General features: G+C 42.5%; 1 protein-coding gene across 1 annotated transcript in view; it reads right to left on the bottom strand.

The window, feature by feature from the left end:
• Positions 1-4,874: 4,874 nt before the first annotated feature.
• The window catches only part of LOC129835349 (protein TEX261-like), a 34,494-nt gene continuing 12,839 nt past the window's right edge, over positions 4,875-26,529 (bottom strand). Inside the window, exon 6 of the mRNA XM_055900961.1 lies at positions 4,875-6,072. Within this exon, the coding sequence (XP_055756936.1) occupies positions 5,957-6,072 (116 nt within the window). The 3' untranslated portion in view covers positions 4,875-5,956. The remainder of the gene's footprint in view (positions 6,073-26,529) is intronic.

Here is a 26,529-nt window from a genome sequence, read left to right as displayed (position 1 = left end):
ACAGAAACAGAGAGATGTCTGTGTGAGACAGAAACAGAGAGCTGTGTGTGTGAGACAGAAACAGAGAGCTGTGTGTGTGAGACAGAAACAGAGAGCTGCGTGTATGAGACAGAAACAGAGAGATGTGTGTGAGAGACAGAAAGAGAGGTGTGTGTGTGAGACAGAAACGGAGAGGTGTGTGTGAGACAGAAACAGTTGTGTGTGAGACAGAAACAGAGAGGTGTGTGAGAGACAGAAACAGAGAGGTAGGTGTGTGAGACAGAAGCGGAGAGGTGTGAGAGACAGAAACAGAGGTGTGTGTGTGAGACAGAAACGGAGAGGTGTGTGTGAGACAGAAACAGTTGTGTGTGAGACAGAAACAGAGAGGTGTGTGAGAGACAGAAACAGAGAGGTAGGTGTGTGAGACAGAAACGGAGAGGTGTGTGTGTGAGACAGAAACAGAGGTGTGTGTGTGAGACAGAAACGGAGAGGTGTGTGTGAGAGACAGAAACAGAGAGGTAGGTGTGTGAGACAGAAACACAGAGGTGTGTGTGTGAGACAGAAACGGAGAGGTGTGTGTGAGACAGAAACAGAGAGATGTGTGTGTGAGACAGAAACAGAAAGGTGTGTGTGAGACAGAAACGGAGAGATGTGTGTGTGAGACAGAAACGGAGAGGTGTGTATGAGACAGAAACAGAGGTGTGTGTGTGAGACAGAAATGGAGAGGTGTGTGTGTGAGACAGAAACGGAGAGGTTTGTGTGAGACAGAAACAGAGAGATGTGTGTGTGAGACAGAAACGGAGAGGTGTGTGTGAGACAGAAACAGAGAGATGTGTGTGTGAGACAGAAACGGAGAGGTGTGTGTGAGACAGAAACAGTGAGATGTGTGTGTGAGACAGAAACAGAGAGATGTGTGTGAGAGACAGAAAGAGAGGTGTGTGTGTGAGACAGAAACAGAGAGCTGTGTGTGAAACAGAAACGGAGAGGTGTGCATGAGACAGAAACAGAGAAGTGTTTGTGAGACAGAAACAGAGAGATGTGTATGTGTAAGACAGAAAGAGAGCTGTGTGTGTGAGACAGAAACAGAGGTGTGTGTGTGTGTGTGTGTGTGTGTGTGTGTGTGTGTGTGTGTGTGTGTGTGTGTGTGTGTGTGTGTGTGTGTGTGTGTGTGTGTGTGTGTGTGTGTGTGTGTGTGTGAGAGACAGAAACAGAAAGGTGTGTATGTGTAAGACAGAAAGAGAGCTGTGTGTGTGAGACAGAAACAGAGGTGTGTGTGTGTGTGTGAGACAGAAACAGAGAGGTGGGTGTGAGACAGAAAGAGGGGTGTGTGTGAGACAGAAAGAGAGAAGTGTGTGAGACAGAAAGAGAGAGAGATGTGTGTGTGTTCGTTGGTGTGTAGTAGTCGTGTACTTACCAGGTAGTACAGCCACGCCAGAGAGACGCTCATTAGTAGATGCTGCTGATGTCATAATCCAAATCTGCTCTGCTGTAGTTTTGTAGTGAAGTGACATACAGTGTTTGCCACCAGCTTTCTCAAGGACTCTATGTGGTAGAAAGAGAATTAGAGAGATGGAGAGACGCAGGTTGCTGCAGAACCTTCAGCAGTATCTGCTCAACATGCACAGGAGGGTGCCGAGACCATAGAGAAGGTGTGGGAAACACTATGCATAGTTATTATTACTGTTACTATAACTAATACTCTCTTACATATTTTACAGATATTACTAATATTATTATTTGCATAGATCTAACATCGTCAACAATGTTCAAATGTCCTCTCTTGAAAATGATAAAAAAGGAATCACTTTTTCCCTAAAGATTATTACCTCTCTCTCCTTCATGTCTCTTGGTTTCTGTGGTGACCTAGCTCAGGTGGCGAGACAGGAGCTGATAAGAGGTCACGGCGTGGGCCGATAAGAAGGGCCTCACGCTCCTCTGAGCCTACGGCCACATGGAACTAAGCTCCTGGACAGTGCCTCTCCATAGACGAGGGGCCACAAAGCCATGGGACCAAAGTCCCCTGCGGGCAACGTTCAGGGGCCCCGCGCGGGGGTACGTCTGAGCATCCAACCTGAGGTCCCCTCCGGAGCCCGACCTGAGGTGCCACGTCACCCTCTACAGGGCCCATGGGGATGGACATCCCCAGTACACTACCAAGTGGGACGGGTCCCCCAGTCAGTCCCCTCCCTGCACTGGAAGGTCCTTCAGGATAGAGGTGGCCATGCAACTGGCCGAGGAGCTGAAGCCTGGCCACTACTGACTGGAAGGAGAAGGAAGAGGTAGAAGTTGCCCCTAATCACTGATATGGAGTCAGATCTCTTTCATCCCTTTATTGGTTAAAGTTAGGATGGGTAATCTGATCCTAGATCTGTTGTTGAAGATAACCTTTACCTTGATGGGTTGAGAGATCCACTTCCTGCCAGTCTTACACTACTATAATGGAGAGACACTTATGTCACAAAACATCACAGGAAATCGGGTTAACATATTTTTCGAATGAACATATCATGAGTTTTATTCAAGGGTGTGTTATTTTAAAGACACATTACTGGTGGCATTAATACTGTAGACCAGCGTTTCCCAAACTCGGTCCTCAGGACCCCAAGTGGTACATATGTTTTTTTGCCCTAACACTACACAGCTGATTCAAATAATAAATGAATCATCAAACTTTGATCATTTGAATCAGCTGTGGGGTCCTGAGGACCGAGTTTGGGAAACTCTGCTGTAGATTCTTTGTTCAATAGAACTGCCATAAAGATTATGTAAGGCAGTACAAGGACTTCCAGAGCTAACAAAGGGTACCAATAGGTTGTTTATGAATATGTATGTTGTTGAATACAGGAGACCTTTCATTCCGGGCTCTCTAAAAACAATGTTCCAGTATCTCTCTACACCACACACTGTTATCCCTATGAAGCGCTGTTGTGTCATTGTGTCATCGTAAGTGTGATAACTCGTTCCCCCATGTCACACAGGCTATGCATGAGTGGAACTACAGCTCTGAGTTTACCAGTCTCCAGTCACTTTTCGGAGCTCCTCGGTCTCCTGTGTGAGGGTAAGGGAGCGGTGCAGGGTGACAGAGGGGTGAGATCGCAGTGACCTGGGTCACCTGTCACAAACGGAGGTCTGGTCTCTTGATGAAACTCCCTCAGGGTCTAGACTGGGTCTCCAGGTGAGAGCTTGTCAAGAGAGGGTAGGGGGTGGAGGGGGAGCTGTGGTTGTCCTCACACACACACACAGTTCCTGAGAAGCACTTCACACCCCGGAGATGGCATATTCTGACCTCTGCTTGACCTTTCACCCCTCTGTAACTGCTGCTAGCCAAAGAAGCTCATACACAGACAGTAAGCACACAATGCTCAGTGCCTTGTGGTAGCAGGGGTAGTGTTCAGTTCAGTAGTCCAATAAGAACGCTCCTTTCTCGTTTTCTGCTTCAACGCGTTTCCCAATGCATACCTTCTGAACACGACTCGGCAATGCCATTCATCTGCAAAGTGCTGAACATTCGACCCAGCCAATCACATATTGAGTCTCAAACCATGTACAGTCCTTTCAGAAAGTATTCATACCCCTTGACTTATTCCATATTTTGTTGTTACAGCCTGAATTCAAAATGGATTTAATCAATTATCTCAACAATTGACACAAAATACCCCATAATGACAAAGTGAAAATGTTTTGAGGTATTTCGGCAAATTATTTGAAAATGAAATACAGAAATATCTAATTTACATAAGTATTCACACCCCTGAGTCAATACATGTTAGAATCACCTTTGGCAACGAATACAGCTGTGAGTCTTTTTGGGTAAGTCTCTAAGACCTTTGCACACCTGGATTGTACCATATTATTTTTTAAATTCTTCAAGTTGTCAAGTTGGTTGTTGATAATTGCTAGACAGCCATTTTCAGGTCTTGCCATAGATTTTCAAGCAGATTTAAGTCAAAACTGTAACTAGGCCACTCAGGAACATTCAATGTCATTTTTGTAAGCTACTCCAGAGTATATTTGGCTTAGTGTTTTAGGTTATTGTCCTGCTGAAAGGTGAATTAGTCTCCCAGTGAAAGCAGACTGAACCAAGTTTTCTTCTAGGATTTTGCTTGTGCTTAACTGTATTTATCCCAAAAAACTCCCTAGTCCTTGCCGATGACAAGGATAACCGTAGCATATATGAAAATATGAAGAGTGGTACTCAGTGATGTGTTGTATTTGCCCCAAACATAACACTTTGTCACATTTTTTTGCAGTTATACTTTAGTGCCTTATTGCAAACAGGATGCACATTTTGGAATATTTGTATTCTGTACAGGCTTCCTTTCCACTCTTGTCAATTACGTTAATGTTGAGGAGTAACTACAATGTTGTCGTTCCTTCCTCAGTTTATCACAGCCATTAAACTCTGTAACCGTCTTAAAGTCACCATTGCCCTAATGGTGAAATCCCTGAGAGGTTTCCTCTCCGGTAACTGAGTTAGGAAGGACACATGTATCGTTGTAGTGACTGGGTGTAAAAGTCACTGCTCAACTGACAGACAATTGTATGTGTGGAGTAGAGATGAGGTACTCATTCAAAAATATTGTTAAATACTATTTTTGCACACAGAGTGAGTCCATGCAACTTGTGTGATTGGTTAAGCACACTTTTAGTCCTGAACTTATTTAGGTTTGCCATAACAAAGGGGTTGAATACTTATTTCAGCTTTCATTTTATTTTTTAAATGTCTCAAAAGCTAATTCCAAATCTCTATTTAACCCATTTTAAATTCAGGCTGCAAAACGACAAAATGTGTAAAAAAGGGTGTGAATATTTTCTGAAGGCACTGTACCTGCCTCACAGCTAATCAGTCTTATACCATGCATCTTCCATACAACCAATCAGTGATGAGTCTCACACCATGTACTGCCTCTTTAATAATCACGTTATCAGTTCCTCTCTCTAAACACACCCAGATTCAGCCATAACAGGCATACAGAAATCATTGCACAAGTATTTGTGGGAATGTTTGTTTGTTCAGTTTTTTTTATCAATTGATATCCCCCCCAAAAAATCACTTATTTTATTTAAGCTTTTTGTCTTCTTTGAAACAGTTCAAGAGAACTAGTAAATTTATAACGATGGAGTCAATGAATGGGGAACAGTGAAGAAACAAAAAAATTCATTCCTATGGGTCCACGTACAAACATTGGGTTATAGGCGACCCCATACTAGTAGGGAGTTAACGGCCCAGCACACAACACAAGACCTACGTCCCAAATGGTACCCTATTCCCTATATAGTGAACTACTTTTGACCAGGGCCATGGGACTCAGGCCAAAAGTAGTGCACTATGTAGGAAATAGGATCTCTTGAATGAGTCCAAATGGCACCCTATCTGGCCTAGTTTTACGCCAACCTTGTTCTCATTCTCTCTTCCAACCTGACTTCTCCACTTAGCTGCTATTCATTAGGCACCAAACAGAAGAAACCTGACTATAAACAGAGAGGGAACAACATGAACTTGTCCAATAAGAAACGCTCGTTTCCGTTTTGCACTAATGAATACGGCCCAGACGACTCCCACCAGCACGTAGTTTCCTTAACAAACCTTTATAAAACAGAACAGAAGAGTGTTGCAGTAGAGCCTACAGAGGCTTTTACTGTAGCTGGAGAACAGGAGCCAGAGAGGGAGGGAGAAGCCTTCAGTTGTTCGTTGGCAGTCGTCATCACAGACCGACATGGATACCTTATTCCCTATATAGTGTACTATATAGGGAATAGGATGCCATTTCGGACACAGAAGAGAGTAAGAGAGATGTACAAGTACTGTAAAACGCACTGCTGCTAGTCCGTAGTAATAGTGGGAGCTCTCATCAGCTCTGCTATGATGCACTCTCCTTCCTCCTCCTTTTCTTCCCTCCTCCTCAGCCACCTCTCCTTTAGTCCCTTCCCAAATCTATCATCGTCGTACTCCCCCCCCAAACCCCCAGGTAGAGCATCAGTACATCTTCTGTCGACTAGGCAACACCGCCTCCTTGAGGAATGAGAAGATGAGCAGGATTCCAGACCTCTTGCCCCTCTTGCCCTTGGTGAAGTAATTTGAGACCACGTCATCTAGAGAGGGTGAGAAAAAATAAAAAAGGTCATTAATAACTGACCATCAATTCACTTTGTGAAAATGACAATATCTTTCAATCCTGGCACACCTGAATCAACTAATCCAGGGCTTGATGATTTGTTGAATCAGGTGTGTTGGTGCTAGTCTGGGAACCAGTCTTTTTAGCTAGCATTCCACTCCTGTCATTTGCCAAAGAGACTGGCATTTTGGCAATCTCAATGTTCAATATGCAACTGGATTTAAGGTGCAGTTGCTGATTGGTGTTTGGAAACAACATTCATATTTTCCATGATAACATTATGGAATATGGGATGCGCGCAAATTTGGCGCAATAGAGCTAGAAAGTTAAGAACAACAATAAAAACTTCCGTTATGAAGTGCTTGTGAGAAGTGTCAATGCAAGATCATGTTGTTCAAAGTGGCTAGAGAGGACTCCATAATGAGTGTAATAATGATAAAGAAAATATTAACCTACAAGGTTCAATTCAAATACGGTTTGCTTCTGTGCGTGCCATGAATGAGGAAAGAAACTGTCATCTGTCGCCGTTCCTCGCAACATATAGTGCCTTCGGAAAGTATTCAGACCCCTTTGACCTTTTCCACATTTTGTTACAGCCTTACTCTAAAACAGATTAAATAGTATTTTTTCCTCAGCAATCTACAGACAACAAATACCGCGTTAAAATATTGAAATATCACATTGACATAAGTATTCAAACCCTTTGCTATGAGACTCGAAATTGAGCTCAGGTGCATACTGTTTCCATTCTACAACTTCATTAGAGTCCACCTGTGGTAAAATCAATTTATTGAACATATTTTGGAAAGGAATACACCTGTCTATATAAGGTCTTACAGAATGTCAGAGCAAAAACCAAGCCATGAGGTTGAAGGAATTGTCTGTAGAGCTCAGAGACTGGATTGTGTCGAGGCACAGATCTGGGTCCCCAAGAACACAGTGGCATCCATCATTCTTAAATGGAAGAAGTTTAGAACCACCAAGACTTTTCTTAGAGCTGACAGCCTGGCCAAACTGAGCAATCGGGGGAGAAGGGCCTTGGTCAGGGAGGTGACCAAGAACCCAATGGTCACTCTGACAGAGCTGTGGAGAACCTCCCAGATGGACAACCATCTCTGCACCACTACACCAATCAGGACTTTAATGATAGAGTGGCCAGACGGATGCAACTCCTAAAGGCACCTAAAGAGTCTCAGACCATGAGAAACAAGATTCTCTGGTCTGATTAAACCAAGATTGAACTCTTTGGCATGAATACCAAGCGTCACATCTGGAGGAAGCCTGGCACCATCCCTAAGGTGAAGCATGGTGGTGGCAGCATCATGCTGTGGGGATGTTTTTCAGCGTCAGGGACTGGGAGTTTAGTAAGGATCGAGGAAAAGATTAACGGAGCAAAGTACAGAGAGATCCTTGTGCTCAGGACCACAGACTAGGGCAAAGGTTCACCTTCCAATGACCCTAAACACACAGCCAAGACAACGCAGGAGTGGCTTCGGGACAAGTCTCAATGTCCTTGAGTGGCCCAGCCAGAGCCCGGACAGAGCTCCCTATCCCAGTCTGCTGTCCCCACATGCTTCAAGATGGCCACCATTGTTCCTATACCAAAGGCAAAGATAACTGAACTAAATGACTATCGCCCCGTAGCACTCACTTCTGTCATCATGAAGTGCTTTGAGAGACTAGTCAAGGATCATATCACCTCCACCTAACCTGCCACCCTAGACCCACTTCAGTTTGCATAACGCCCCAACAGGTCCACAGACGATGCAATCACCATCACACTAGAAGTCGACCGATTAATTAGGACCGATTTCAAGTTTTCATAACAATCGTAATCTGCACTTTTGGACACTGATCATGGCCGATTACATTGCACTCCACGAGGAGACTGCGTGGCAGGCTGACTACCTGTTATGCGAGTGCAGCAAGGAGCCAAGGTAAGAGGCTAGCTAGCATTAAACGTATCTTATAAAAAAACAATCAATCTTAACATAATTACTAGTAAACTACACATGGTTGATGATATTACTAGTTATCTAGCTTGTCCTGTGTTGCATATAATCGATGTGATGCCTGTTAATTTATCATTGAATCACAGCCTACTTCGCCAAACGGGTGATTTAGCAAGCGCATTCACACAAAAAAGCACTGCCATTGCACCAATGTGTACCTAACCATAAACTTCAATGCCTTTCTTAAAATCAATACACAAGTGTATCTTTTTAAACCTGCAGATTTTGTTAATATTGCCTGCTAACATGAATTTCTTTTAACTAAGGAAATTGTGTCACTTCTCTTGTGCTCTATGCAACAGAGTCAGTGTATATGCAGCAGTTTGGGCCGCCTGGCTCGTTGCGAACTGTGTGAAGACCATTTCTTCCTAACAAAGGACAGCCAACTTCGCCAAACGGCGGATGATTTAACAAAAGCGCATTTGCGAAAAAACCCACAATCGTTGCACGAATGTACCCAACCATAAACATCAATGCCTTTCTTAAAAGCAATACACAAAAGTATATATTTTAAAAACATGCATATTTAGTTAAAAGAAATTCATGTTAGCAGGCAATATTAAACTAGGAAAAATGTGTCACTTCTCGCGTTCATTGCGTCAGGGTATATGCAAAAGTTTGGGCCACCTGGCTCGTTGCAAACTAATTTGCTAGAATTTTACGTAATTATGACATAACATTGAAGGTTATGCAATGTAACAGCAATATTTAGACTTATGGATGCCACCGTTTAGATAAAATACGGAACGGTTCCGTATTTCACTGAAAGAATAAACGTTTTGTTTTCGAAATGATAGTTTCTGGATTTGACCATATTAAATGACCTAAGTCTCGCATTTGTGTGTTATTATATTTGAATTAAGTCTATGATTTGATAGAGCAGTCTGACTGAGCGGTGGTAGGCATACTGAATACTCATGTTAAAAGGAACAACCAGCTTTCATATGTTCTCATGTTCTGAGCAAGGAACATAAACTTTAGCTTTTTTACATGGCACATATTGCACTTTTACTTTCTTCTCCAACACTTTATTTTTGCATTATTTAAACCAAATTGAACATGTTTCACTATTTATTTGAGACTAAATTTATTTTATTGATGTTTTATATTAAGTTAAAATAAAAAAGTGTTCATTGTTCATTCAGTATTGTTGTAATTGTCATTATTACAAATATATATATAAAACATTTAAAAATTGTTCCGATTAAACGGTATCGGCTTTTTTTGGTCCTTCGATAATCGGTTTTGGTGTTGAAAAATCATAAAAATCGGTCGACCTCTACTGCACACTGCCCTATCCCATCTGGATCAGAGGAATACCTATGTAAGAATGCTGTTCATTGACTACAGCTCAGCATTCAACAACAAAGTACCCTCCAAGCTCATCATTAAGCTTAAGACCCTGGGTCTCAACCCCACCCTGTGCAATTGGGTCCTGGACTTTCTGACGGGCCGCCCCCCAGGTGAAGAAGGTAGGAAACAACATTTCCACTTCGCTGATCCTCAACACTGGGACCCCACAAGGGTGCATGCTCAGCCCCCTCCTGTACTCCCTGTTCACCCATGACTGCGTGGCCATTCACGCCTTCAACTCAATCATCAAGTTTGCAGACGACACAACATTAGTGGGCTTGATTACCAACAACGACGAGACAGTCTACAGGCAGGAGGTGAGGGCACTCGGAGAGTGGTGTCAGGAAAACAACCTCTCACTCAAATGTCCTTTACCCTTATTGGAATGTATAGGCCACCGTCCACCAAAAGTGTTTTTTGATCAGTTTAATAACATGCTTAGGGAATTTGATTTTGGGAAAGAGGTCATCTTAATGGGAGATTTTATGCAGACAAGTCTTGTAGGAAAACCCTCAAACGGATCACTAATACCTTTGACCTTACACAGCTAGTTAACTTCTCTAGGGTAGGGGGCACCATTCGGAATTTTGGATGAAATGCATGCTCAAATTAAACAGCCTGTTTCTTGGGCCCAGAAGATATGATATGCATATAACTGGTAGATTTGGATAGAAAACTCTAAAGTTTCCAAAACTGTTAAAATAGTGTCTGTGAGTTTAACAGCACTGCTTTGTCAGGCAAAAACCTGAGAAAAATACATTCAGGAAGTAGTTTTGTTTTTGGTTTGTAATTTTCTATTCAATGCCATTACATGCCATTAGGACTCAACTTGCAGTTTCTATGCCTTCCACTAGATGTCAACAGTCTTTAGAAAGTGTTTCAGTCTTGTATTCTGAAAAATGAGGAAGTAAGAGCAGTCTGAATGAGTGGACCTTAAAGTTTCACAGAGCTTTTTCCTGCGCAAGACAGAGAGAGCGTTTCTTGTTTACATTTTATATTGACGACGTTATTGTCCTGTTGAAATATTATCGATTATTTAGGCTAAAAACAACCTGAGGTTTGAATATAAACATCGTTTGTCATGTTTCTATGAACTTTACGGATACAATTTGGATTTTTTTGTCTTCCTGTTTTGACTGCGTTTCAGCCTGTGGATTACTGAAGAAAACGCTAACAAAACGGAGGTTTTTGGGTATAAAGAGACTTTATCGAACAAGAGGAACATTTATTGAGTAACTGAATGTCTGCTGAGTGCAACCATATGAACATCATTAAAGGTAAAGGATTAATTTTATCTCTATTTCTAAATTGTGTAACTGTTCTATCTGGCTGGCTACTGTTTGTAATGATTTGTCTTGTAGGCTATGTTCTCATAATCGTAATGTATGCTTTCGCCGTAAAGCATTTTTTAAATCTGACACCGTGGTTGGATTCACAAGAAGTTCATCTTTAAACCTATGTAAAATATGTTTTGTTTTCTGAATTTTTATAATGAGTATTTCTGTATTTGAATTTGGCGCCAAGCAGTTGTTTCACTGGCTGTTGAAGTGGTGGGACGCTACCGTCTCACGTGCCCAAGAGAGGTTAAAGGGCCAACCAGGGTGACTTGTTGCTCTAAAACACAGATTAATTTGGTGTTCAGTAATAAACCAGAGAGAGTGACTAAATCATTCAATATGGTTACTGGGCTATCTGATCATAATCTGACACTTATAGCCAGAAAGCTGTCTAAGAGCAGGTTTAACCTCTCTACTGTTAGAAAGCCGGATCAACTAAGAATACACAATTCAACTATTTTGAAAACGCAATTAAGGGAATTAACTGGAATGATCTCTTGTCCTATACAGACGTGGAAGCTGAGTCAGGTTTTTCTATCCACAGTCCAGAGTACAATAAATGGTTTCCTAAAGAAAATCAAATACAAACCTGGCCAAGAGCAATCTTCCTTGGCTAAATGGAGAAATCTGGAAATTGATGAAATAATGAGATTATGCTCTAAAAATAGCCCTAAGATCCAAATTGGAGCATGACAGACATAGGTTTACCATGTTGAGAAATAAGGTGATGAAAGAAATCAGACAGGCCAAGGCAAACTTTTTTATTAACTTCATTGGTGAAGCAAAGGGAAATTCTAAATTGATCTGGGAGAATCTAAAAAAGTTAACAGGGAAAGACCATAGTAACACTGCAAAAAGACTAGAAATCATGGTGAATAACAATCTAACACAGGATGCAGTCGAAATAGCAATAGCCTTCAATTCCTACTTTATTGACTCTGTCAGGGTACTGACACAGAACCCCTCCACTGGTTTCTTGGGCTCAGTGCTAGTGAATGACACTCAACCTGTCTTCATCATAAGGAAGGTTTGAGTCAAAGGTGAACTAAAGAACTCTAAAGCCAAAGATGTGTTTGGGCTGGACTCTACCTTTCTTAAAAACTACAAAGAGTCACTCATTGGCCCCATTACTAAGGTCACCAACACATCTATTGGTCTCGGGGTGTTTCTAAGGGTATGGAAGTCGGCCATAAAAACGGCCATCTTTAAATCAGGCGACCCTGCTGACGTGAGTAACTACAGTCCCATTAGTATACTACCTGTGGTGTCAAAGGTTGTTGAAAAGTGAGTAGCAGAACAACTGATTGCCCACCTCAACAACAGCCCCTTCACATTACACTCCATGCAGTTTGGCATCAGAGCGAAACACTCACAGCCAAATGCTTTCTTCTGGAAAATGTGAAGTCCAAGATGGACAAAGGGGGCGTTGTTGGGGCTGTGTTTCTGGACCTAAGGAAGGCTTTTGATACTGTTAACCATGAGATTCTCATCACAAAATTGTCCAAGTTCAACTTTTCCCCCGATGCCTTGCGATGGATGAAATCATACCTTGAAGGCAGAACTCAGTGTGTCAGAGTGAGCAATGGGCTGTTGCCCACGCTTAGCTATGATGTGGGCGTGCCCCAAGGGTCAATACTGGGGCAACTCCTGTTCAGCCTGTACATTAATCATCTGCCTTCTGTCTGTACTGGGTCTGAAGTTCAAATGTATGCAGATGATACAGTGATATATGTGCATGCAAAGAGCAAATAACAAGCTGCACAAGAACTCACTACTGTAATGGTCCAGGTTACAAAGTGGCTCAGTGACTCGTGTTTGCATCTCAATGTGAAAAAAACTGTTTGCATGTTCTTCACAAAGAGGGCAACAGATGCTACTGAGCCAGATATCTATGTGTCAGGGGAGAAGCTCCAGGTGGTATCTGATTTGAAGTACCTTGGCATTATACTTGATTCCAACCTCTCTTTTAAAAAGCATGTGAAAAAGGTCATTCAAATAACCAAATTCAACCTAGCTAATTTCCAATTTATACGAAATTGCTTGACTACAGAGGTAGCAAAACTGTACTTCAAATCTATGATACTCCCCCACTTAACATACTGCTTGACTAGTTGGTCCTAAACTTGCTGTACAACATTAAAACCTATTCAGTCTTGTCTACAAACAGGCTCTCAAAGTGCTTGATAGGAAGCCCAACAGCCATCATTACTGTTACATCCTCAGAAAGCATGAGCTCCTGAGTTGGGAAAATCCTGTACAATACACCGACGTATGTCTTGTATTCAAGATGCTAAATTGCCTGGCTCCCCCTCCACTCAGTATGTTTGTTAAACAGAAAACCCAAACATATGGCAGCAGATCCACAAGGTCTGCCATGAGAGGTACCTGTATAGTTCCCTTAAGGAAAAACACCTTTAGTAAATCTGCTTTCTCTGTGAGAGCTTCCCATGTCTGGAATACACTGCCATCAGACACACTTAACTGCACCACATATCACACTTTCACAAAATGCATGAAGACATGGCTAAAGGTCAATCAGATTTGTGAACATAATCCCTAGCTGTGTATTGCCGCTTTCCATGTTGTCTGTAGCATGTGAGGTGTGGAAACACTTAGTTGCTTTTATGAATTTTGTCTCGCTCCTTTTTGTTCTATGTTGCTCTGTCTGTATGCTACGTCTTGCTTGTCCTTTGTTGCTCTGTCTGTATGCTATGTCTTGCTTGTCCTATGTTGCTCTGCATGTGCTCACTGCTCAATGATTGTCTATATTGTAATTGTTTTTAATAACCTGCCCAGGGACTGCGGGACTTTTACTGAAACGTTGATTAATGTGCACTGTCCCTGTAAAAATAAAATAAACTCAACTCAATCAACAAAACAAAGGAGATGATTGTGGACTTCAAGAAACAGCAGAGGGAGCACCCCCCTATCCACATCGACGGGACAGTAGTGGAGAAGGTGGAAAGGTTTAAGTTCCTCGGTGTACACATCACGGACAAATTGAAATGGTCCACCCACACAGACAGCGTGGTGAAGAAGGTGCAACAGCGCCTCTTCAACCTCAGGAGGCTGAAGAAATTTGGCTTGTCACCTAAAACCCTGACAAACTTCTACAGATGCACAATCGAGAGCATCCTGTCGGGCTGTATCACCGTCTGGTACGGCAACTGCACCGCCCTCAACCGCAAGGCTCTCCAGAGGGTAGTGCAGTCTGCACAACGCATCACCGGGGGCAAACAACTTGCCCTCCAGGACACCTACACCACCCGAAGTCACAGGAAGGCCAAAATGATCATCAAGGACAACAGCCACCCGAGCCACTGCCTGTTCACCCCGCTATCATCCAGAAGGCGAGGTCAGAACAGGGGCATCAAAGCTGGGACCGAGAGACTGAAAAACAGCTTCTATTTTAAGGCAATCAGACTGTTAAATAGCCATCACTAACATAGAGGCTGCTGCCTACATTATGACGCAAATCACTGGCCACTTTAATACATTGATTTAATAAAAGGTATCACTAGTCAATTTAAATAATGCCACTTTAATAATGTATACATATCCTACATTACTCATCTCATATGTATATACTGTATTTCATATCAAGTTCAAATCAAGTTTATTTTATATAGCCCTTCGTACATCAGCGAATATCTCGAAGTGCTGTACAGAAACCCAGCCTAAAACCCCAAACAGCAAGCAATGCAGGTGTAGAAGCAAGAACCATCTTTTGCATCTTACCTACGCCACACGGCCATCGCTCATCCATATATTTATATGTACATATTCTTATTCCATCCCTTACATTTGTGTATATAAGGTAGTTGTTGTGAATTTGTTAGATTACTTGTTAGATATTACCGCACTGTCGGAAGCATTTTGCTACACGTGCATTAACATCTGCTAACCATGTGTATGTGACAAATAACATTTGATTTGATTTTGATTTGACTTGAACCCGATCGAACATCTCTGGAGTGATCTGAAAATAGCTGTGCAGCAACGCTCCCCATCCAACCTGACAGAGCTTGAGAGGATATGCCAAGAGGAATGGGAGAAACTCCCCAAATACATGTCTGCCATGCTGTGCAAAGAAGACTTGAGACTGTAATCGCTGCCAAAGGTGCTTCAAAGTACTGAGTAAAGGGTCTGAATACTTAAGTAAATGTCATTTTTCTATTTTTTTAACAAACATTTCTAAATACCTGTTTTTGCTTTGTCACTATGTGGCATTGTGTGTAGATTGATGAGGGGGGGGGGGGGAAACATTTAATCCATTTTAGAATAAGGCTGTAACGTAACAAGATGTGAAAAAAGTCAAGGGGTTTGAATACACTGTATGCTGGTCATCATGACTTGCTGACTTAATTTTATTATGCTCATTTCTGTTCTATTATTAGCCCCTTCTTTCTTAAGGGATGGAGTCCAGACAGGCTATTTTAGGAAACTTTCTGAATGGACATAGGCTTAGAAAGAATTAGCGAACTCGCACACACACCCTAAATGGACCCATCAATCAATGGCTGTGTTGATGACTGTGTTCATGGCTGTGTTCTTAGGCAAAATTGTGAGTGAGCCCACTCCCTTGGCTGAGAAGCAACCCCACACATGAATGGTCTCAGGATGCTTTACTGTTGGCATGACACAGGACTCATGGTAGCGCTCACCTTGTCTTCCCCGGACAAGCTTTTTTCCGGATGCCCCAAACAATCGGAAAGAGGATTCATCAGAGAAAATGACTTTACCCCAGTCCTCAGCAGTCCAATCCCTGTACCTTTTGCAGAAAATCAGTCTGTCCCTGATGTTTTTCCTGGAGAGAAAAGGCTTCTTTGCTGCTCTTCTTGACACCAGGCCATCCTCCAAAAGTCTTCGCCTTACTGTGCGTGCAGATGCACTCACACCTGCCTGCTGCCATTCCTGAGCAAGCTCTGTACTGGTGGTGCCCCGATCCCGCAGCTGAATCAACATAAGGGGATGGTCCTGGTCCTTGCTGGACTTTCTTGGGCGCCCTGAAGCCTTCTTCACAACAATTGAACCACTCTCCTTGAAGTTCTTGATGATCCGATAAATGGTTGATTTAGGTGCAATCTTACTGGCAGCAATATCCTTGCCAAATATAACAATAACAATTGAGAGAACGTGATCATAATCATTATTTTAGCTATCCACAGTAGACTTCCCTCCTGAAAAGGCCCTCCAGCGTACTTGCACTTGATATGCGTTTATGGATGAGAAAATGAACTTGCCATTTTCAAAAAGGAGATCAGTGGGGAACTGGGGATTCCCTGCTTTGCTCTCCGTTGCCTACATCAACAGCCAGTGTTTCATTAAATAGGCCTCGGCACTATAAAAGGGTTCGATACTACGACCAAATGTGTGACTGTTTGACTTGGTAGTGCAACACACATTTCTTTTAATTGATCAAAAGGGTGCCAGTGAACTTTTCTTACCTGGTCACGTTATTGTGGGGTTAGACAATTTGCTTAATTTGTTTTATTATCATGACTTATTCAAACAGTAATGTGCAATTGACCAAAAAAAAGCCAACTTTATAAAGAGGCAACAACGGCACGGGAATGCCCTTCTGTGTGTCAGGGCTCGACATACAGGGCTGCCCGGTTTTGGAAACCCTCCGGGCCAGTCGATCATCCCCGTCAGTGGCGCGCTTGTGCCAGTGAAAAATTATTGTAATAATACTATTTTTTAATCTAGGCTATACAATTGATTAAAAAAAAAGATTGATTCCCGGAGCCCTTTGTTCGTTATGTCGATTATTTATCACACGCGCGCTGCACACATACAGTGCCTTCAGAAAGTATTCATACCGCTTGACTTATTCCACATCTTCTTGTGTTACAGCCTGAATTCAAAATGGATTGCATTGATCCCCCCCCCCCTTCACAGAGCTACACACAATACCTCATAATTACAAAAATTAAAACATGTTTTTAGAAATGTTGGTTCACATATTTTAGAATGTAAAAATAAATGTCAATGTATAATTCCATTGGGTAGGCCTATTAAAAAGATATTCATTTTTAAAGTGGTAATGCATATTTGTTGCATACATTTTGAGGTTATTATATATTTTTACCTATAGGCTGTTACAACAATTAAATATAAAAATGTAGATCCTTGAAAATTACAACTAAGTGCTTGAAAAAGTCCTTTATTTTGACTTGCCAATGTCTGTATCAACCCTGTACAGGCTAGTTGCTCAGCTCGCAAATGAAAGAAGATCACCTGTTACTGAAATTATGCACGGATCATTCGCTTTCCTCTCAGATCTGGACCTTGCCAATATTTTTTTTTTATTCCGGCCTGTAGCTTTCAGTTGGCACTGGCAAATATATTTGAATGTCGAGCCCTGCTGTGTGCAGTGCGAGTAAGCCCTATATGTCTACCACTTTGTGTAGCCATTAGCGATGCTAATGAAAATCACATGCTACTGTTCTTGTCTATTCATTTTCTGTATTGTTTCATGTTTTGTGTGGACCCCAGGAAGAGTAGCTGCTGCTTTTGCAACAGATAATGGCAATCCTAATAAAATACAAAATAACTGTCTTCGGGTAGATGGAAAGGTAATTTTGCACTTTATTTTAAAAATCCAAATCAATTTATAAACACAAGGGCATGCTAATTTAAGAGATGGCTAGTAATTATTAGCCTGGTTTTATGTGGACTGCAGGCACATTATTAGACAGGCCAGGTCTTAATCAATTATTTAAAATGTAAATCATGCAACGGTCTAAGGCACTGCATCTCAGTGCTAGAGGCGTCACTACAGACCCTGGTTCGATTCCAGGCTGTATCCCAACCGGCCGTGATGGGGAGTCCCATAGGGCAGCGCACAATTGGCCCAGCGTCGTCCGGGTTAGGGTTTGACCGGCATAGGCCGTCATTGTAAATAGGAATTTGTTCTCAACTGACTTGCCTAGTTAAAAAGGTTAAATAAAATAAAAATTAGCTAGTGAAACCAAATTAAAAAGTTTGTAGCACCAGTGCCACTAGTGGAAAAAGTTAGTGTAGACTTAATTGCACATTTTATTCAACAATGTCTAACTTCAATTCATTGGCACAAAATGTGTCAGACGCAAAAAAAATGTGCTCTGGCTTGCATGGTACAGGTGGTGACCTAAATTCACCCTAGTAGGCTAGGCCTAATGTATATGCTAGCATACAAATGGTGGATTAATTAGCCCAGCCTAGGAATTAACTTCTAATTTACACTCCCGTCTTCACTGTTCCCTTCTAGAGCAATTCACACATCACCGTTGGCATCTCTACTGGCCTCTCCCTCTTCCATCCTCTCTGTATTCCTCTTATAGCTGTTGAACCAGTAGCCTAGCCCAATGCGTGTCCCAGAAGTAGCAATATAGCTTGGTAATTTATTTTGAACAAGAAAAAAAGAAAAAACCTTTGCGATCACATTGGCTGGTGGTAAAAATACAAGAAACGGGAATCCTCTGTTCTCCCTAAACCCAAAGTTATAATGAAATATATAACATCAGAATGCCCAACGTTAGAATGTTTCCAATCAAATGTATGAATAAAGTTAATATTTTCCTATCAGTCGAATTTGCAAAAACATTGTGAATGGATGATAGCTGTGAGTGTTATCGAATCAGGATCAAATCCTGCTCAAGATCATTAATTAAAGAATGTTCATCTTTGAAGATTGCCGAAAGGCCAGTCTCTTTGGCAAATGGCAGGAGCGGAATGGAATAGTTGAACAAGGATGGCAACCAGGCTACATTGGTACTGGGCTAGTACAAAAATTTAAGACGACCTTGTTGGTTCAACCATAAGGTGAACAGTATTAAAACTTCTTATGGCTGCAATCCCGGTAACGGGATGATATGACAACGGCCAGTGAAAGTGCAGGCCGCCAAATTCAAAACAACAGAAATCTCATAATTAAAATTCCTCAGACATACATGTGTCTTATACCATTTTAAAGGTAATCTTGTTGTTGATCCCACCAAAGTGTCCGATTTCAAATATGCTTTTCAGCGAAAAACGATTATGTTAGGTCACCACCAAGCCACAGAATAAGCACAGCCATTTGTCCAGCCAAAGATAGCAGTCACAAAAAGCACAAATAGAGATAAAATGAATCACTAACCTTTGATGATCTTCAGATGACACTCATAGGACTTCATGTTACACAATACATGTATGTTTTGTTTGATAAAGTTCATATAAAAAAATCTGAGTTTACATTGGCGTGTTACATTCACTAGTTCCAAAAACATCCAGTGATAGTGCATAGCCACATCTATTCAACAGAAATACTCATCATAAATGTAGATGATAATACAAGTGTGTTAAATGAGGCCTCTCCTCCTGATTACAGTAGTGACCATATCCCCTTTGCATCACACAAAGGCGGAGGTGTTGCTAACATTTACGACAGTAAATTTCAATTTACAAAGAAAATATGACTGCGTTTGTCTTTTGAGCTTCAAGTCATGAAATCTATGCAGCCTACTCAATAACTTTTTATAGCTACTGTTTACAGGCCTACTGGGCCGTATACAGCGTTCCTCACCGAGTTCCCTGAATTCCTATCAGACCTTGTAGTCATGGCATAATATTTAAATTTTTGGTGACTTTAATATTCACATGGAAAAGTCCAGACCCACTCCAAAAGGCTTTCGGAGCCATCATCGACTCAGTGAGTTTTTTCCAACATGTCTCTGGACCTACTCACTGCCGTGTCACACTCTGGACCTAGTTTTGTCCCGTGGAATAAATATTGTGGATCTTAATGTTTTTCCTCATAGTCCTGGAGTATCGGACCACCATTTTATTATGTTTGCAATCGCAACAAATAATCTGCTCAGACCCCAACCAAGGATCATCAAAAGCCGTGTTATAAATTCTCGTACAACCAAAAGATTCCTAGATGCCCTTCCAGACTCCCTCCCCCTACCCAAGGACTTCAGAGTACAAGAATTGGTTAACCACCTAACTGAGGAACTTAATTTAACCTTGATTAATACCCTAGATGCAGTCGCACCCCTAAAAACAAAAAGCATTTGTCATCTTACTGATCACTCGATTAAGCATGCCTCTCCTTAATGTAAATATGCCTTGTCCATTGCTGTTCTGGTTAGTGTTTATTGGCTTATTTCACTGTAGAGATTCTAGCCCTGCTCTCTATACCATATCCAACCTATCAGTTCCACCACCCACATATGCGATGACATCACCTGGTTTCAATGATGTTTCTAGAGACAAGATCTCTCTCATCATCACTCAATACCTAGGTTTACCTCCACTGTATTCACATCCTACCATACCTTTGTCTGTACATTATTCCTTTAAACTATTTTATCGCCCCCAGAAACTTCCTTTTACTCTCTGCTCTAGTAGCTCTAGGCGACCAATTCTCATAGCTTTTAGCCGTACCATTATCCTACTTCTCCTCTGTTCCTCTGGTGATGTAGAGGTGAATCCAGGCCCTGCAGTACCTGGCTCCACTCCTATTCCCCAGGCGCTCTCTTTTGATGACTTCTGTAACCGTAATAGCCTTGGCTTCATGCATGTTAACATTAGAAGCCTCCTCCCTAAGTTTGTTTTGTTCACTGCTTTAGCACACTCTACCAACCCGGATGTTTTAGCCGTGTCTGAATCCTGGCTTAGAAAGACCACCAAAAATTCAGACATTTTTATCCCCAATTACAATATTTTCAGACAAGATAGAACGGCCAAAGGGGGCGGTGTTGCAATCTACTGCAAAGACTGCCTGCAGAGTTCTGTTATACTATCCAGGTCTGTTCCCAAACAATTTGAACTTCTACTTTTAAAAATCCACCTCTCTAAAAACAAGTCTCTCACCGTTGCCGCCTGCTATAGACCACCCTCTGCCCCCAGCTGTGCTCTGGACACTATATGTGAACTGATTGCCCCCCATCTATCTTCAGAGCTCGTGCTGCTAGGCGACCTAAATTTGAACATGCTCAACACCCCAGCCACCCTACAATCTAAGCTTGATGCCCTCAATCTCACACAAATTATCAATGAACCTACCAGGTACCACCCCAATTCCGTAAACACGGGTACCCTCATAGATATCATCCTAACAAACTTGCCCTCCAAATACACCTCTGCTGTTTTCAACCAAGATCTCAGCGATCACTGCCTCATTGCCTGCATCCGTAATGGGTCAGCGGTCAAACGACCTCCACTCATCACTGTCAAACGCTCCCTGAAACACTTCAGCGAGCAGGCCTTCCTAATCGACCTGGCCGGGATATCCTGGAAGGATATTGATCTCATCCCGTCAGTAGAGGATGCCTGGTCATTTTTTTAAAATGCCTTCCTCACCATCTTGAATAAGCATGCCCCATTCAAGAAATTTAGAACCAGGAACAGATATAGCCCTTGGTTCTCTCCTGACCTGACTGCCCTTAACCATCAGAAAAACATCCTATGGCGTTCTGCATTAGCATCGAACAGCCCCCGTGATATGCAACTTTTCAGGAAAGCCAGAAACCAATATACACAGGCAGTTAGAACAGCCAAGGCTAGCTTTTTCAAGCAGAAATTTGCTTCCTGCAACACAAATTCAAAAAAGTTCTGGGACACCGTAAAGTCCATGGAGAATAAGAACACCTCCTCCCAGCTTCCAACCGCTCTGAAGATAGGAAACACTGTCACCACCGAAAAATCCACTATAATTGAGAATTTCAATAAGCATTTTTCTACGGCTGGCCATGCTTTCCACCTGGCTACCCCTACCCCGGACAACAGCACTGCCCTCCCCTCTGCTACTCGCCCAAGCCTTCCCCATTTCTCTTTCTCCCAAATTCAGTCAGCTGATGTTCTTAATGAGCTGCAAAATCTGGACCCTTACAAATCAGCCGGGCTAGATAATCTGGACCCTTTCTTTCTAAAACTATCTGCTGAAATTGTTGCCACCCCTATTACTAGCCTCTTCAACATCTCTTTCGTGTCGTCTGAGATCCCCAAAGATTGGAAAGCAGCTGCGGTTATCCCCCTCTTCAAAGGGGGGGACACCCTTGACCCTAACTGCTACAGACCTATATCTATCCTACCCTGCCTTTCTAAGGTCTTCGAAAGCCAAGTCAACAAACAGATTACCCACCATTTCGAATCACACCACACCTTCTCCGCTATGCAATCTGGTTTCAGAGCTGGTCATGGGTGCACCTCAGCCACGCTCAAGGTCATAAACGATATCGTAACCGCCATCGATAGGAAACAATACTGTGCAGCCGTATTCATTGACCTGGCCAAGGCTTTTGACTCTGTCAATCACCACATCCTCATTGGCAGACTCGACAGCCTTGGTTTCTCTAATGATTGCCTCGCCTGGTTCACCAACTACTTCTCTGATAGAGTTCAGTGTGTCAAATCGGAGGGTCTGTTGTCCGGGCCTCTGGCAGTCTCTATGGGGGTGCCACAGGGTTCAATTCTTGGACCGACTCTCTTCTCTGTTTACATCAATGATGTCGCTCTTGCTGCTGGTGATTCTCTGATCCACCTCTACGCAGACGACACTATTCTGTATACTTCTGGCCCTTCTTTTGACACTGTGTTAACAACCCTTCAGGCGAGCTTCAATGCCATACAACTCTCCTTCCGTGGCCTCCAACTGCTCTTAAATACAAGTAAAACCAAATGCATGCTCTTCAACCGATCGCTGCCTGCTCCTGCCCGCCTGTCCAACATCACTACTTTGGACGGCTCTGACTTAGAATATGTGGACAACTACAAATACCTAGGTGTCTGGTTAGACTGTAAACTCTCCTTCCAGACCCACATCAAACATCTCCAATCCAAAGTCAAATCTAGAATTGGCTTCCTATTCCGCAACAAAGCATCCTTTACTCATGCTGCCAAACATACCCTTGTAAAACTGACCATCCTACCAATCCTCGACTTCGGTGATGTCATTTACAAAATAGCCTCCAAAACCCTACTCAATAAATTGGATGCAGTCTATCACAGTGCCATCCGTTTTGTCACCAAAGCCCCATATACTACCCACCACTGCGACCTGTACACTCTCGTTGGCTGGCCCTCGCTTCATACTCGTCGCCAAACCCACTGGTTCCAGGTCATCTACAAGACCCTGCTAGGTAAAGTCCCCCCTTATCTCAGCTCGCTGGTCACCATAGCAGCACCTACCTGTAGCACGCGCTCCAGCAGGTATATCTCTCTAGTCACCCCCAAAACCAATTCTTCCTTTGGACGCCTCTCCTTCCAGTTCTCTGCTGCCAATGACTGGAACGAACTACAAAAATCTCTGAAACTGGAAACACCTATCTCCCTCACTAGCTTTAAGCACCAGCTGTCAAAGCAGCTCATAGATTACTGCACCTGTACATAACCCATCTACAATTTAGCCCAAACAACTACCTCTTTACCTACTGTATTTATTTATTAATTTATTTTGCTCCTTTGCACCCCATTATTTCTGTCTCTACTTTGCACTTTCTTCCAATGCAAACCAACCATTCCAGTGTTTTTTTAGTTTTTATTTTACTTGCTCTGTTGTACTCACTTCGCCTCCATGGCCTTTTTATATTTTATTTATTTATACATATATCTGTTTGCCTTCACCTCCCTTATCTCACCTCACTTGCTCACATTGTATATAGACGTATTTTTTTTCACTGTATTATTGACTATATGTTTGTTTTTACTCCATGTGTAACTATGTGTTGTTGTATGTGTCGAACTGCTTTGCTTTATCTTGGCCAGGTCGCAATTGTAAATGAGAACGTGTTCTCAATTTGCCTACCTGGTTAAATAAAGGTTAAATAAATAAATAAAAAATAAGAAACTAGCTCCCTGGTATACAGAAAATACCCGAGCCCTGAAGCAAGCTTAGAGAAAATTGGAACGGAAATGGCGCTACACCAAACTGGAAGTCTTCCGATTAGCTTGGAAAGACAGTACAGTACAGTCTCGAAGAGCCCTCCCTGCTGCTCGATCATCCTATTTTTCCAACTTAATTGAGAATAAGAACAATACAAAATGTATTTTTGATACTGTCGCAAAGCTAAGTAAAAAGCAGCATTCCCCGAGAGGATGACTTTCACTTCAGCAGTGATAAATTCATGAACTTCTTTGATGAAAAGATCATGATCATTAGAAAGCAAATTACAGACTTCTCTTTAAATCTGCGTATTTCTCCAAAGCTCAGCTGTCCTGAGTCTGCACAACACTGCCAGGACCTATGATCAAGGGAGACACTCAAATTTTTAAATCCTATATCTCTTAACACATTCATGAAAATAGTCATGGGCTCTAAACCGTCAAGATGCATACTAGACGCAATTCCAACTAAACTACTGAAAGAGCTGCTTCCTGTGCTTGGCCCGCCTATGTTGAACATAAATGGCTCCTTATACAGCGGATGTGTACCAAACTCACTAAAAGTGGCAGTAATAAAGCCTCTAATGAAAAAGCAAAACCTTGACCCAAAAAATATTTTAAAAACTAAAAAAAAAAATCGGCCTATATCAAATCTCCCAATCCTCTTAAAGATTTTAGAAAAAGCTGTTGCACAGCAACTCACTGCCTTCCTGAAGACAAACAATGTAAATTAATCGTTTCAGTCTGGTATTAGACCCCATCATAGCATTGAGACTGCACTCGAAAGTGGTAAATGACCTTTTAATGGCGTCAAGGCTCTGCATCATTTTTATGACCAAGGCTCTGCATCTGTCCTCATGCTCCTAGACCTTAGTGCTGCTTTTGATACCGTCAATCACCACATTCTCTTGGAGAGATTGGAAACCCAAATTGGTCTACACGGACAAGTTCTGGCCTGGTTTAGATCTTATCTGTCGGAAAGATATCAGTCTCTCTGGATGGTTTGTCCTCTGACAAATTAACTACATTTCGGTGTTCCTCAAGGTTCCATTTTAGGACCTCTGTTGTTTTCACTATATATTTTACCTTTTGGTAATGTCATTCGGAACCATAATGGTAACTTTCACTGCTATGCGGACGATACACAGCTGTACATTTCAATGAAACATGGCGAAGCCCCAAAATTGCCCTCCCTGGAAGCCTGTGTTTCAGACATAAGGAAGTGGATGGCGCACATTTTTATATTTTAAACTCGGACAAAACAGAGATGCTAGTTCTAGGTCCCAAGAAACAAAGGGATCTTCTGTTGGATCTGACAATTAATCTTGATGGTTGTACAGTCATCTCAAATAAAAATGTAAAGGACCTCGGCGTTACTCTGGACCCTGATCTCTCTTTTGACGAACATATCAAGACTATTTCAAGGACAGCTTGAAACATTGAAAAAATCTTAAAACTTTCTGTCCAAAAATGCAGAAACATTCACACATGCTTTTGTCACTTCTAGATTAGACTACTGCAATGCTCTACCTTCCAGCTACCCGGATAAAGCACTAAATAAACTTCAGTTAGTGCTAAACACGGCTGCTAGAATCTTGACTAAAACCAAAAAAATGTGATCATATTACGCCAGTGCTAGCCTCACTACAACTGGCTTCCTGTTAAGTCTAAGGATGATTTCAAGGTTTTACTGCTAACCTACCAAGCATTACATGGGCTTGCTCCTAGCTATCTTACTGATTTGGTCCTGCCGTACATACCTACACATACGCTATGGTCACAAGACGCAGGCCTCCTAATTGTCCCTAGAATTTCTAAGAAAACAGCTGGAGACAGGGTTTTCTCCTATATAGCTCCATTTTTATGGAATGGTCTGCCTACCCATGTGAGAGATGTAGACTCGGTCTCAACCTTTAAGTCTTTATTGAAGACTCATCTCTTCAGTAGGTCCTATGAGTGTAGTCTGGCCCAGGGGTGTGAAGGTGAAAGGAAAAGCACTAGAGCGACGAACCACCCTTGCTGTCTCTGTCTGGCCGGTTCCCCTTTCTCCACTGGGATTCTCTACCTCTAACCCTATTACAGGGGCTGAATCACTAGCTTACTGGTGCTCTTCCATGCAGTCCCTAGGAGGGGTGCGTCACTTGAGTCTCTGACGTTATCTTCCTGTCCGGGTTGGTGCCCCCCTCGGGGTTATGCCGTGGGGGAAATCTTTGTGGGCTATACTCGGCCTTGTCTCAGGATGGTAAGTTGGTGGTTGAAGATATCCCTCTAGTGGTGTGGGGGCTGTGTTTTGGGAAAGTGGGTGGGGTTATATCCTGCCTGTTTGGCCCTGTCTGGGGGTATCATCGGATATCATCTTCACAGTGTCTCCCGATCCCTCCTGTCTCAGCCTCCAGTAATTACACTCCAATAGTTTGTGTCGGGGGGCTAGGGTCAGTCTGTTATCTGGAGTACTTCTCCTGTCTTATCCGGTGTCCTGTTAGAATTTAAGTATGCTCCCACTAATTCTCTCTCCTCTCGGAGGACCTGAGCCCTAGGACCATGCCTCGGGACTACCTGGCCTGATGACTCCTTGCTGTCCCCAGTCCAACTGGTCGTGCTGCGGCTACAGTTTCAACTGTTCTGCCTGCGGCTATGGAACCCTGACCTGTTCACTGGACATGCTACCTTGTCCCGGACCTGCTGTTTTCGACTCCCTCTCCACCCCACCAGCTGTCTCGAACTCTGAATGATCGGCTATGAAAAGCCAACTGACATTTACTCCTGAGGTTACTCCTGTTGCACCCTCTATAACCACTGTGATTATTATTATCTGACCCTGCTGGTCATCTATGAACGTTTGAACATTTTGGCCATGTACTGTTATAATCTCAACCCGGCACA

This window comes from Salvelinus fontinalis, chromosome 36 (assembly GCF_029448725.1).
Source record: "Salvelinus fontinalis isolate EN_2023a chromosome 36, ASM2944872v1, whole genome shotgun sequence".
Classification (NCBI taxonomy): Eukaryota; Metazoa; Chordata; class Actinopteri; order Salmoniformes; family Salmonidae; genus Salvelinus; species Salvelinus fontinalis.
Note: the sequence above shows the minus strand (reverse complement) of the source record. Positions and strands in the feature narration are given on the sequence as shown.